Source organism: Tiliqua scincoides, chromosome 3, assembly GCF_035046505.1.
Source record: "Tiliqua scincoides isolate rTilSci1 chromosome 3, rTilSci1.hap2, whole genome shotgun sequence".
Lineage (NCBI taxonomy): Eukaryota > Metazoa > Chordata > Lepidosauria > Squamata > Scincidae > Tiliqua > Tiliqua scincoides.
The window spans coordinates 191,334,126-191,345,964 of record NC_089823.1 but is presented as its reverse complement, the minus strand read 5'-3'; the positions used below and the strand labels follow the sequence as shown (position 1 = coordinate 191,345,964).

The following is an 11,839-nucleotide window of genomic DNA, read 5'->3' as shown; positions in this document are numbered from 1 at the left end:
CAATGAACTGAAACCCATTGGAGTTGGTCAGTCATTGTGCTGCAGCCTTCCACATTCAGATGAATTGATATTCCCCAACAGTGTCCATGCACTATCCCACAGGAGAAGTTCCTTCCATTCTCCTCTGAGCTCAGACAACCCCCACCCCGCCCCACTCTTCTAATGCCCTGAAAGCACCAGAGCACAGGAGATGTCCCCCCAGTGCTCAATTGCACAAACCCTCTTGGGCATCTGTGAGGGAATGCTTTTGCTGATACAGACACCTGCACTATATAGTCTAGATAAAGGAAAGGACACAGGTATCTGCAGTGGCAGCACCATAGCACTGTGGACATTGAATGCTTTATGCATATAACATGCCTGAAGTGCCAGGAGAGTACATGCAGAACAGAATGCAAAAACAGGAGCTAGGATGGTATCAGTGCATATACAGGAAGGGACAAAACAGTGGCACTCAGGGAAAAAATTGCAACAGGGTCCCAGACACACCAGTTTCCCCACCCCTACCCAGCTGACCATGCTGGATTGATCTTTGCTAGTCATTTGACCATTAGCAAGAGGGCTCATGCGCCCAAGGCTTGGGACAAGAGAGCTTAGGCAATGACACATCTGGGCAGAAAATGTGGACACGAGGGGACCCCAGAGGGGTCAGTGTCCCCAAGAGTCTGCTGAAGTGTCAGGACCTCAGGGCAACAAGGTCCCAGGCACAGAGAGTGGGCACACTTGGGGGGGGCTGAGGTCCACTTGGGCAGAGGGCACCCATCTATGAAGAATGCCTTTGCCTAGCTGGTTGTCACATGCCCCAGGGGTGTCACAACGCTCCTTGTTGGCATCCCAACCCCCCTGGGGGAGCTCAGAAGCGGGTGCTCTGGTAGCGCAGCCTGCGGATCTCGGAGATACCGTCATCCCGGCAGTACAAGTCCCTGCCGGGACTCTGTGCCAGTCACCGGCTCCCTGCCCCCCCACCTCCACCCCCACCCGCAGCACTGCTGCTGCTGCTGCTAGAGCTGCCAGAGCTGGAACTGCTGCAACGGTCCTCGTAGATGGAGATCTCAATCTGAAGGCAAGAGGCTAAGGGCAGTGAACAAGCAAGTAGGAACTCCCCGTCCCCCAAGACAACTACTCCCAAACACACCCACTTGACTGCAGCTCAGCTATGACAGGTAAGCTGTGCAATGTCTGAATATGTACATCATCTGTTTTCTCTGTCATTGGCTACCTTTTTGTTCTGTTGGTATATTAGAAAGTATCATTTCCTTTTCACTTTTCCAAACCATTCAGGGCTTCATGTACTACTCTTTCCCTTAATCACCTTTTTTAAAAGCCAAACAGTCCATGTGTATTTAGACTGCAAGCCTATACGAACTTGGGAGGAACTCTTACTGAATTCAGCAGCACTAACTTCCCCATAAGAGAGTGTTGGGCTGCTAATCCTTCTTTGTATAAAAAGTGTCCCCCTGACAACAGTACGGCCTTTCTGTTTCTTCTCCTTCTGCGTCATAGTTTTAAAGGCTGGGTTAGCCCTAATACTATGTAGCAGCATGCATGACTTATGAGAGGTCCCATAGGAAGCTATGTCTTTTGCGGATGAGTTCAGGGAACTGTCCACCATATTTCAACAGCTTCTTTTTAGGCTCATGAGCCAATTTGGAAAAGAGAATCTCAAGTGGAATGCAGGAAAGATCATGAGGGTGGGCATCTATCACATAAATGAGAAGGAGATGTCTTTCCTTTTCATGCTGGTATCAGTGAGGAAGGATACAACCCTCATGCCTCGTTCCACTGGGTCTGTCAGCAACAACCCTCGTGGAGCATAGATTTTCTCATTCTGCTCCTGGATGTATTTGGAAATCTTCTTCAGAACCTGGGGAGAGAATTGGACAACTTTTCAGCAACTATTTGGCAAAGGTGATGCTCAGTTAGAGACCCCAGAGAATGAAAGATGCATTGTAGAGAAAAGGGTAGTTTTATCCAACCCCTTTAAGTTCTCTTGGGAATAGTTCACTTACTTTAAGAATGAAGAAAGTTGCACAAAATCTAAATAGCCACGTCCTCCCACCAACAGGAGCTAATATTGACTAATGTATCTCAAACTCAACACCCAGCCAAGTCTTGAACACCTCCAGTTTCCCAGGACAACTCATCCCACAGCCTGCTTAATTGCTCTGATTACGTTATCTCTAATATTCACTTTAGCACATTATCATAAGTGAGACAAAAAAACAAAACAAAAATGCTTTTAACTTCTCTCGCACATTATTTATGTACACTTGTGAATGACTGCATTTTAAATGAACAGGAATCCAGTTCTTAAATCAACTGAAGAACAATATTCTGGTGGAGGATTAAAAAACCTGGAGGCTAGCGTGTTAGGCTCAGCGTCAGAATGCTCAGATATTTTTCCAGCCCTGGGAAGCTCACAATTGGGGCAGAGTCTGTGACAACCTTCACTCAGCTTGAAATGTCAATTTGGATCATATACTTGTCCCTTTGAATCTTGTCCATTGCATTCCACCACAGTTGTTTCTTAGGCAAAGAAGTACAAGGCATTAGGAAGCCTTTCTTCTGTTGGCTATAAGCAAATTTCACAGATGGCCAAGAACAAAGATCTCTAGAGAACAAAACCAAAGAACTAGGATGCATGTACAATGGGCTTCCCCTCCCCAACCGCCCCTCCAAGAAGCAGGTGTGTTCATTCACTGCATCCAACCCTACAATTCATATGCTTCCTTATATGTTTCAAAAGTCCCTACTACATGCACAGCAAAGTCAAAAACCAAGCCATTGTGACCCCATTGTCTGTATGGCCCAGTGTGTGATGTGGTGAAGGATTCTCTAATGCCACAACATGATTACTGGGTACTGGAATAAAGTTGAGGTTGGAAACAAATTAAAATACAGTCCTAACTCAAACTTGTCTAGTCTGCTTCATGTTCTGTCTTCAAAGCCACCTTTCCTGTGTAAAGAGACCTAGTATTCAAATTTCAGAAAGACAATTACCATTCACTGTACTGATATTCTACCAATGTCCTAAACTTTGTCACCGCACTTATGCCCATCTATCTGTGACGTCTCTCCTTTTCTCCCTCCCTCCCCTGGGTAAAATTATACTTTTTTCTTCAGTTCTAACCTCTTTGCCCCAAGATTCTCAAATTGAGATTATTGGCATGAGAAGAGATGATGAAATGCCCTCTAGGATGGATCATCAACACATTATCTAACATGGAAGAAACTTTAGTATATAGGATGACTCAGTTCTCCCTGAACTATGTGAGCCCTCTGACCCACAAATCCTGTCTCGGCTCACATTGCCAGGCTGCCTATGTGGCTTCTTATGCCAACATATATGCTGACTGCATTTTTAATTCCAAAAGAATGAGACCATCCTGCAATTATATGAATCTGCCACTGAATGGGCATTTGGTAGGAAGCCGCAGCCAATTACAGCTCCCTGACAAGCGTGCCTGTGTGATACACATTTGCTGCAAATGTGTCTCATTCACATTTTAAACTGCACACTTAAAACATCTTACTGCCCAAATTTAACCAACTTTCTAGCGCTGATGTAGTCATGCCATGGGGTGACAGCTGCATTCTGTGGTCAGAGGGCAGACATGGAAGCCTCCTCAAGGTAAGCGAATGTTTGTTCCCTTACCTCTGAGCTGCATTGCAATTGCATCAGTGCTGGAAAGGTGGTTAGGATTGGGCTGTCAGTTGTGTAGCTAAAAAATATAATGTGAGAAGTGTCCCTTACAGTGGAAACAAGTGTACCTGGATAAGGACAAAGTTAAATGCCTATCACGGTGAAAGTGCTGGCTGCTGTGAAGTGAGGTTGGAGACAGATGGCCATTTTTAAGATAGTTGAACGTGGTTTTAGAGAAAGACTAGCTTCCCATCGTAGACACTCATATTTCTTTTGTAACAATGTTGCTTCTGGTCAAACAGATTTTTCACACACCAGTACCAATACAAAACTTCGCCAATAATGTTCACTGATACTGACGGTAGAGTGAGTACATACCACAGACAGCAATCCCTCTTTCCAACCACGTTCAAACACTCTGGAAAATCTCCCTTCTGTCTCCAGCCTGAATACACCAATCCCATCTATTGCTCAGAGCAAAGAAGACAGACTAACAAAATTGAGTGTTGCCATTGAACGGAATTCTCAGGTTACCACCTGTTTGCCTACAAGATGAATCTGTTGCCTGTTCATTGATTCTGCAGTAACAAAAGGGAGATGCTTTCCAGGTTCTGTGTGTTACAGAGAAGTTAAAGCTCTGTAAGAATAGAAGCTTAATCTCCTTACCAAAGGAGAGAATAGTATTCAAGGGCTGGAGGTTGCCTTTGTGCATAGATTGTTGCACCACACATTGTGTTCAGTTAGGAACCAAGACAACCCTATAGGCCTGGACAAGTTTATGGTGCTGATTTATTTGCATTAAGATATACGTAGGTAGCTTCCTGGAGAGGCCAGTTTGTTGTGCAGGCAGCACCCTCAAGTATTGCATGTACTATGTCTCAATACTGTTCAACCGTAATAACCCAGAAAGCATTGCCACTTTAAGAGGGTTTTGCGCTCAGGGTTTTGCCCTACAAAGCAGAGATCAAAGAAGAGCTAAACTAGGCAAGACACAGATCTATGATCAGCTCTCCCAACATTAAAAAAAACAAACAACAGGGAGATTTGTATTGGGACCAGGGGGGTTAACTCCCCTACACACCATGCTGTTTTTTCCCCATCTAAATTCCATTCCATTTGCTATTTGTCCTGCTGGAGAAAACATACAGTTACCTTTGAACTGAACCTGAGAATTGAACCTGAGTCATCCGACATGCAAAGCTCAACCACTGAGCTATGGCCCCTCCTAATTATAAAACCTTGTAATTATAAAACCATTATAAAACCTTGTAATTATAAAACCTGGGCTGGGGCACCATCCTTATGATGGGCTGGGGCACCTTCCTTATGAGGAAAGGCTATGGCATTTGGGCCTCTTCAGCCTAGAAAAGAGGCACCTGAGGGGGGACACGATTGAGACATACAAAATTATGCAGGGGATGGACAGAGTGGATAGGGAGATGCTCTTTACACTCTCACATAACACCAGAACCAGGGGACATCCACTAAAATTGAGTGTTGGGAGAGTTAGGACAGACAAAAGAAAATATTTCTTTACTCAGCGTGTGGTTGGTCTGTGGAACTCCTTGCCACAGGATGTGGTGATGGCGTCTGGCCTGGACGCCTTTAAAAGGGGGTTGGACAAGTTTCTGGAGGAAAAATCCATTACGGGTTACAAGCCATGATGTGCATGTGCAACCTCCTGATTTTAGAAATGGGCTATGTCAGAATGCCAGATGCAAGGGAGGGCACCAGGATGAGGTCTCTTGTTATCTGGTGTGCTCCCTGGGGCATTTGGCGGGCCGCTGTGAGATACAGGAAGCTGGACTAGATGGGCCTATGGCCTGATCCAGTGGGGCTCCTCTTATGTTCTTAACTGGTTTTTTTGACATTGGTTTACAAGCTATATATTGAGTCCATGAATATGATCACAATCTCCATTGTTCTTCTTGCCCCATTGTGCCCCCAAACCTTCTCATAGCGGGTCTCCATGCAGAGGAAGATGAAGTAGGCTGTGGCACAGGCCAGACATCCCTCCAGGTAGGAGCTGCCCCCAATTTTCTCAGCCTCTGCATAGAAGTTGTTGAGGGTCTTCACTGTTTCCTCAAACAGCTGCCGCTCAATCTTTGGCATGAAGAGAAGAGAGAGGCAAAACACCATGAAGGCATGCACTGGAAGCATTTCTATGACCCTTCCTACCACTTCCCCCAAGTAATGAAAGGTAGAACACTGACAGTAGCAGGGAGGAGGGAGACTAAGAACAAGAGCAGAGAGGCATTTATATGAGTGTGTGCATTTATTCCTTGAATGAATCTCTCTGATTTGTATGTAATCCTAAAGGCTAGCAAGTTGGAATCCAAAAAGGAACTAACCCCAGCCTAGCCCTCTAAGAAGCTGGTGAACCTTTCATTGAAATTTAGGTTCCCAGAACACCTGTAACTTGTTTGGGAAAGTAATATCCTAAGGCACACTGTAGTGTAACCATGAGGCACACTGTGGTGGCATGTGGAGACTGCAAGCAACCATTTGCCACTTCTCCCACCCTGAGAGTGATTATCCTAGTCATCCCACCAGGCACTGCTTCCATGAGACAGGTCAGCTGCTCACCCATTACTTTTGCCATCGGGCCAGGCAACTAGCTGCATTCACAAAAATGCTCTCTGCCAATGCTTCAGGAGGGGAGAAATTCCTCCTCCTCCCGCCCTCCCCTTCCATGCTGAATTTGAAAAGAAGGAAGGAGAGGGTGAGCAAAAGAGGAGAGGAGAGTGGCGGGATGCCTCCAGAGTGTCTCCACTCTGCCCTTTGGGAGCAGCACCAACTTTGCAGGGGGTTCTCTTAATTATTCCTGCTATTAAAACAAGCTCTCATTCTTTAAATGGAGGCTGTCATGTCATAAATTAAAAAGTCAATTTTACAAACAAATTCTAGGTAGGGCAAAGCAATGTTCTTGGTGTTCAGGTGCACACTTCCTGCTCCATTCCCCTCTTACTTTTTAAATCCTAAAAGTGGATGGAGGAAGAACCCAACAGCAGTGGTTATGCATCCCCAAGGGAAAAACCAGGGATTTTCATAACACATACAGTGCCATGCAAGCCATGACATCCTTTTTTCAAAGAGGAAGTTCTGTGGCTGTTCTGTGGCTCTGCACTGTTGTTGCTTTTGGCCCAAATCCTTACCAACTTTCCAGCATTGACATAGCAGTGCCAATGGGGCATGTGCTGCATCCTGCAGTTGGGTGGCAGTCAAGGAGGCCTCCGCAAGGTAAGGGAATGTCTGTTCCCTTACCTCAGTGCTCAAAAGTTGGTTAGGATTGTGCTCTTTGTTTTTGTGTTGTGTTTATAGTAGCACTCCTGTTTTTGAGAGCATTTTCTCTCCTAAATGCACTGCAGATGACTATGTCACTCCTTTTTATGTTGCTTCTTGGGACTTTGTCAATGCCCTTGAGACTTCTGTTTTGGCTTTTGTTTGTCTCTTTTATATTGATCTTGACTCTTGTCAGCCACCTTGAGCTCTTCTTGCAAGTGGAATGGGAAGGTATAAATGAACAAAATAAATAAAGAAGCAAGCCCTATAAGATAGCCGACCGTACCCGACTGTCCAGCTCAGGTGGAAATTTGGTCTGGAACTGACATATGGTCCCATCACTGTAGTCTCGCTGTACAAAAACTTTGGTGGCCAAGGAGGCACTTCGCCGCAGTTCTTGGAGATTGTGGACCTGTGCAAACAAGAGTAAATGGTTACAAAGGCAAGACCCCTGGAAGCTCATACTCTTTTGTCCCGACATCTGCAGATCAAACTAGTTGTTCTTGTCTTTGTTTGTGGGCTTGTCATGCACGTCACTCTGTGCTCCTATTCAGTTTTTCATAAAGACAAGCCTGTTAATTATCCTCAGTCACAACAATTTCATCATCTACTGACTTCTTCCCCCAAGACAGCTGTCCCATTTACATGCCTGGTTCCCAGAGGAAAAGAGAGGCGCAGGAAGAGATACCCATGAAGGCATCCTACTCAGGAGCAGTGTAAGGGAGCGCTGCCATTGGAGGAAGCATCACGAAGGAGTAAGTATGTCACCCAATTAGAGACCTCTTAGTCAACCAATCCTTAATTCATTTTAATCAGTTAATTAATCATTTAAGGTGCTCTTTAGAGGTTCTGTCAGCCATGTGGGAGCTCTTTATTCATGAGCAGCGCTTGCATGACTGAGAATGTTTGAAGGACCCAACTTCATGCGTAGAGCCAATTGCCTGGGTCTTTCCCTAGTGAACTGGCACTGCACAGGGGCTGCTACTTCTGTGGAAAAGACCCACATGATCTGCCACAACTAAGTGGGTGGGTCATTTAAATGTTATCTCAGCCAGGTGGATGCTGCTTACAAATAAGAAATTTCCAGGCAGGCGGGTGAATGTCTACAGGATACTTTAATCGGCATCAACTGGCATATTAAATTAAAGGAATAGTTATGAAGGAAAAAAAATACTATTGTTTTTAGATGATGGATGCATGTGTCACCATATTCAGAGAAGGCACATCTGCTCCTGTGTGAGTGAGAAGAGGAAATGGTTCCTCTAAAGTGGTACCCTAACAACAGCCATGAATTTTTGGAAGTACGAATAAGTATGTGTAAAACAATTATACAATTAATTGACGGGCACCTCTTCAATGAATCAAAAAAGTTTCCAACTGCAAAACAGCCCTCACAGATCAAACATATTAGGGAACCACTAGGTGATTTATGAAGTGGGTGCTAAAGTTATCTCCAGAAAGTGGTTCCAGATGGCAAGGCAAGGGAAGATCCTCTCAGAATTAATCATGAAGATGTTCCCCCTGAAACTTTCTTTCTACCTTCAGGTGCCAGCCACACTGGAGACAGGACTGAGCTAAAAATACAGATTCACTCCACTGTCAGCATAAAGGCCAACCAAGGACACAAATAAAAGGTGAAAGACCAGGAGAAAATGCACAGTACAAAAGCAAAAGCCAAAGGTCAATTCATAGACTGGCCTTTGCATCTGTTCTTCCTTATTTAAGGTAGAGTCAAAAACTGCGGTCCCAGAGTAGGGTCCCCTATAAACAATGCAGATTTCTGCCACATAATTTGAGAGAGCAAAATGTCTTTATCCTTCCTTCCTGAGGTGAATCTATTATAACATTTTCACTGAAACCTCTGAGTAGTATTTGCCTTCCCTAGATGTTGCCAGCACATAGCTGATTTTTTAAACACTCTGACAGCATGATCCTACGTGCGTCTATTCAGAAGTAAGTCACACTGACTACAGTGGGACTTTTGCAGCCCAATCCTAACCCACACTGGAACAGGCAGGCTAGCTGGCCTGCCCTGTATCCAGAGCAGAGCTGGGACTGGCTGCCATGCAACTCAGAATAAGGAGAACTAATTCCCCTTATCCTGTGTCACGTGGCAGCTGCCCCAATGGGGCTACTTGGATCTGCACCATTGAAATCAGTGGTGCAGATCCGAGCAGCTCAGTGTAAGGCTGGGCTGCTTGGGAGGGGGTTAGGATCTGGCCTAAATGCCAGATCCTGGTACCACCCCTTTCCCGGAGCCGGTCTGCCCCTTAGACCACCTGCCACCCACCCTTCCCTTACGGCACCTTTGCAACAATACTGGGCCAGCACCTGTCCAGGGAGTGCTCAGGATTGCACCCTCTGGTATGTATAGAATTGCAACTTGAAACACTCTTGCAGCCCAATCCTACCTAATTTCCACCATGCCAATGCAGCAGTGCTGGCATGATTTGCAATGTATCCCATGGGGGAATTTAGCAGGTGGATTGTCTCCTTGGGGTAAGGGGACATTCATCCCCTTGCCCTGGGCAAGGCCCCAGTCATTGCTGTGGGTCAACTCAGACCTGTATCAGCAAGACTGTTGGTGCAACTCCATGTCAGCAGATCAGGCCTAAGAAAGGGGATAGGATATGGCACACAACGGTGCCACCAATCCCACCCCCTCCAAGGCCTGCCCTGCCCACCCCTGCCCCCACTATTGCCCTCCGTCTGTCCCATTCCACCTTCTCCTGCCCCATTCCACCCCCATGCTGCTCAGCCAAATCTCACCTTCTCTGGCAGGTGCTGCTCTTCCACCGGCATGCACAGGAAGGCTTTGACCTTCCCGCCAGTGGGCCTATATAGTGTGCTGTCGCAACATGCTATATGGCACTTTTACAACCATCTGTGCCAGTGGAGTGCATACTCCACTGGCACCAACCTACCATAGGATTGTGCCCTCAGTTTAAAGAGCAGCATAAGTGAATGCTGAATGCATTAAACTTGATGCTGGGAAATCTGGGTACATGCCCCATCCTTGCCATCAATGTATTGCATTGCCTTCCTTGCCATCAATGTATTGCATCCTTGCCATCCTTGCCATCAATGTATTGCATCCTTGCCATCAATGTATTGCATTACAGTAATGCACAATATATTCATTACATATGTGAAATTTCATGCATAAAATCATATATTCCTACTAATTACACACCTGTCCCAGTTGTTATCTTCAACAGTTTGATCTTTGCCTCGCCTATTTCATTTTGTGTTTCTTGGCACAGTCATTGCATATACTCAGAATGCTCTCTGAAAGGCCCATGCAGTTGATTCAATAAGTGCCTAACCTACCTGATAATTATATTCAAATGCGTCCTTTTATTCTTGTCCAAATATCCTGCTTGCAATTTGAGTATGATCTAGTTCTTATCTTCAGTGTAGTATCCAAAGTGTTTTACCTCTATATAATGATGGGCACAAGCCTAACCAAATCTACTCAGAAGTAAGCCCTAATTTGTTCAATGGAGCTTACTCTCAGGAAAGTGTGGTTAGGATTGCTGCCAATGTTGTGTATATATAAACGTGAACTGGTCTGCTGGTGCAAGACTCTATTCTATATTTCAAGTCATACATTGCACTCCATATCAGCATTGTATAATCTCCTATACCTAAACTAGTTCTTGCTTCAAAAGCCTTCCAAGTTAGTATGACTTTGTCACAGATTGTCAGGTGGACAGTTAGGCAGACACAGTGATGGGGAAGCCGGCTCAAAGAAATGACCAAGTGGGGCAATTCTTTCCTATATACGAAATTACCTGTCTATGCAACCATTCAACTTTGCACTCAGAAGTTATCTGATGAACATACTGAAGAGACATTCAACTATGATTGAAGAAGACAAGCCCCAAAGCTTAAACATTGCATCACACTGAAGTATAGTGGCTTCACTTATCGACTGGGGTGAAAGAAATACAGTGTTGGCAACCTTCAGTCTCGAAAGACTATGGTATTGCACTCTGAATGGTGGTTCTGGAACAGCGTCTAGTGTGGCTGAAAAGGCCGATTCGGGAGTGACACACCGGGAGCAAGTGCAGTCCCTTCCACACCGGGAGCAAGTGCAGTCTGTCCCTGGTCTGTCTCCCTGGCTATGGGCCGTCCTTCTTTGCCTCTTTGCCTCAGACTGTTGGTCAAGTGTCTCTTCAAACTGGGAAAGGCCATGCTGCACAGCCTGCCTCCAAGCGGGCTGCTCAGAGGCCAGGGTTTCCCACCTGTTGAGGTCCACTCCTAAGGCCTTCAGATCCCTCTTGCAGATGTCCTTGTATCGCAGCTGTGGTCTACCTGTAGGGCGCTTTCCTTGCACAAGTTCTCCATAGAGGAGATCCTTTGGGATCCGGCCATCATCCATTCTTACAACATGACCGAGCCAACGCAGGCGTCTCTGTTTCAGCAGTGCATACATGCTAGGGATTCCAGCTCGTTCCAGGACTGTGTTGTTTGGAACTTTGTCCTGCCAGGTGATGCCGAAGATGCATCGGAGGCGGCGCATGTGGAAAGCATTCAGTTTCCTCTCCTGTTGTGAGCGAAGAGTCCATGACTCGCTGCAGTACAGAAATGTACTCAGGACGCAAGCTCTGTAGACCTGGATCTTGGTATGTTCCGCACAGCAGGATAAATAAGTGGACAGTTTGCAGACAGTTATACCCCCGAGATAGATTTGCTCAGTGTTAGAGAATATGACTGTTAATCTGTGAAGAGGCAGCAGATTTTGTGTCTCAAACTATTCTTTTCCTCACTGTGATGAAGTTCGTGGTGGTTACAGATTTTGGAGATCCGCTCCATTGTCCCATCCCATTGGCCCAAGTTTCTGAGGATATCTGAGAAATGTCAACTCCCCAAAAGTTCTGAAATTGCCAGGATATGCAGTCTAGAAATCCT

The 11,839-nt window shown here is 45.7% G+C and overlaps 1 protein-coding gene across 1 annotated transcript in view; it reads right to left on the bottom strand.

Moving 5' to 3' along the window:
• Window positions 1-943: 943 nt before the first annotated feature.
• GOLGA7B (golgin A7 family member B) overlaps window positions 944-11,839 on the bottom strand; it is a 43,119-nt gene continuing 32,223 nt past the window's right edge. Inside the window, exons 2-5 of the mRNA XM_066619575.1 lie at window positions 7,212-7,337; window positions 5,594-5,746; window positions 1,763-1,864; window positions 944-1,057 (exon numbers count right to left, since the gene is read on the bottom strand). Of these exons, the coding sequence (XP_066475672.1) occupies window positions 944-1,057; window positions 1,763-1,864; window positions 5,594-5,746; window positions 7,212-7,337 (495 nt within the window). The remainder of the gene's footprint in view (window positions 1,058-1,762; window positions 1,865-5,593; window positions 5,747-7,211; window positions 7,338-11,839) is intronic.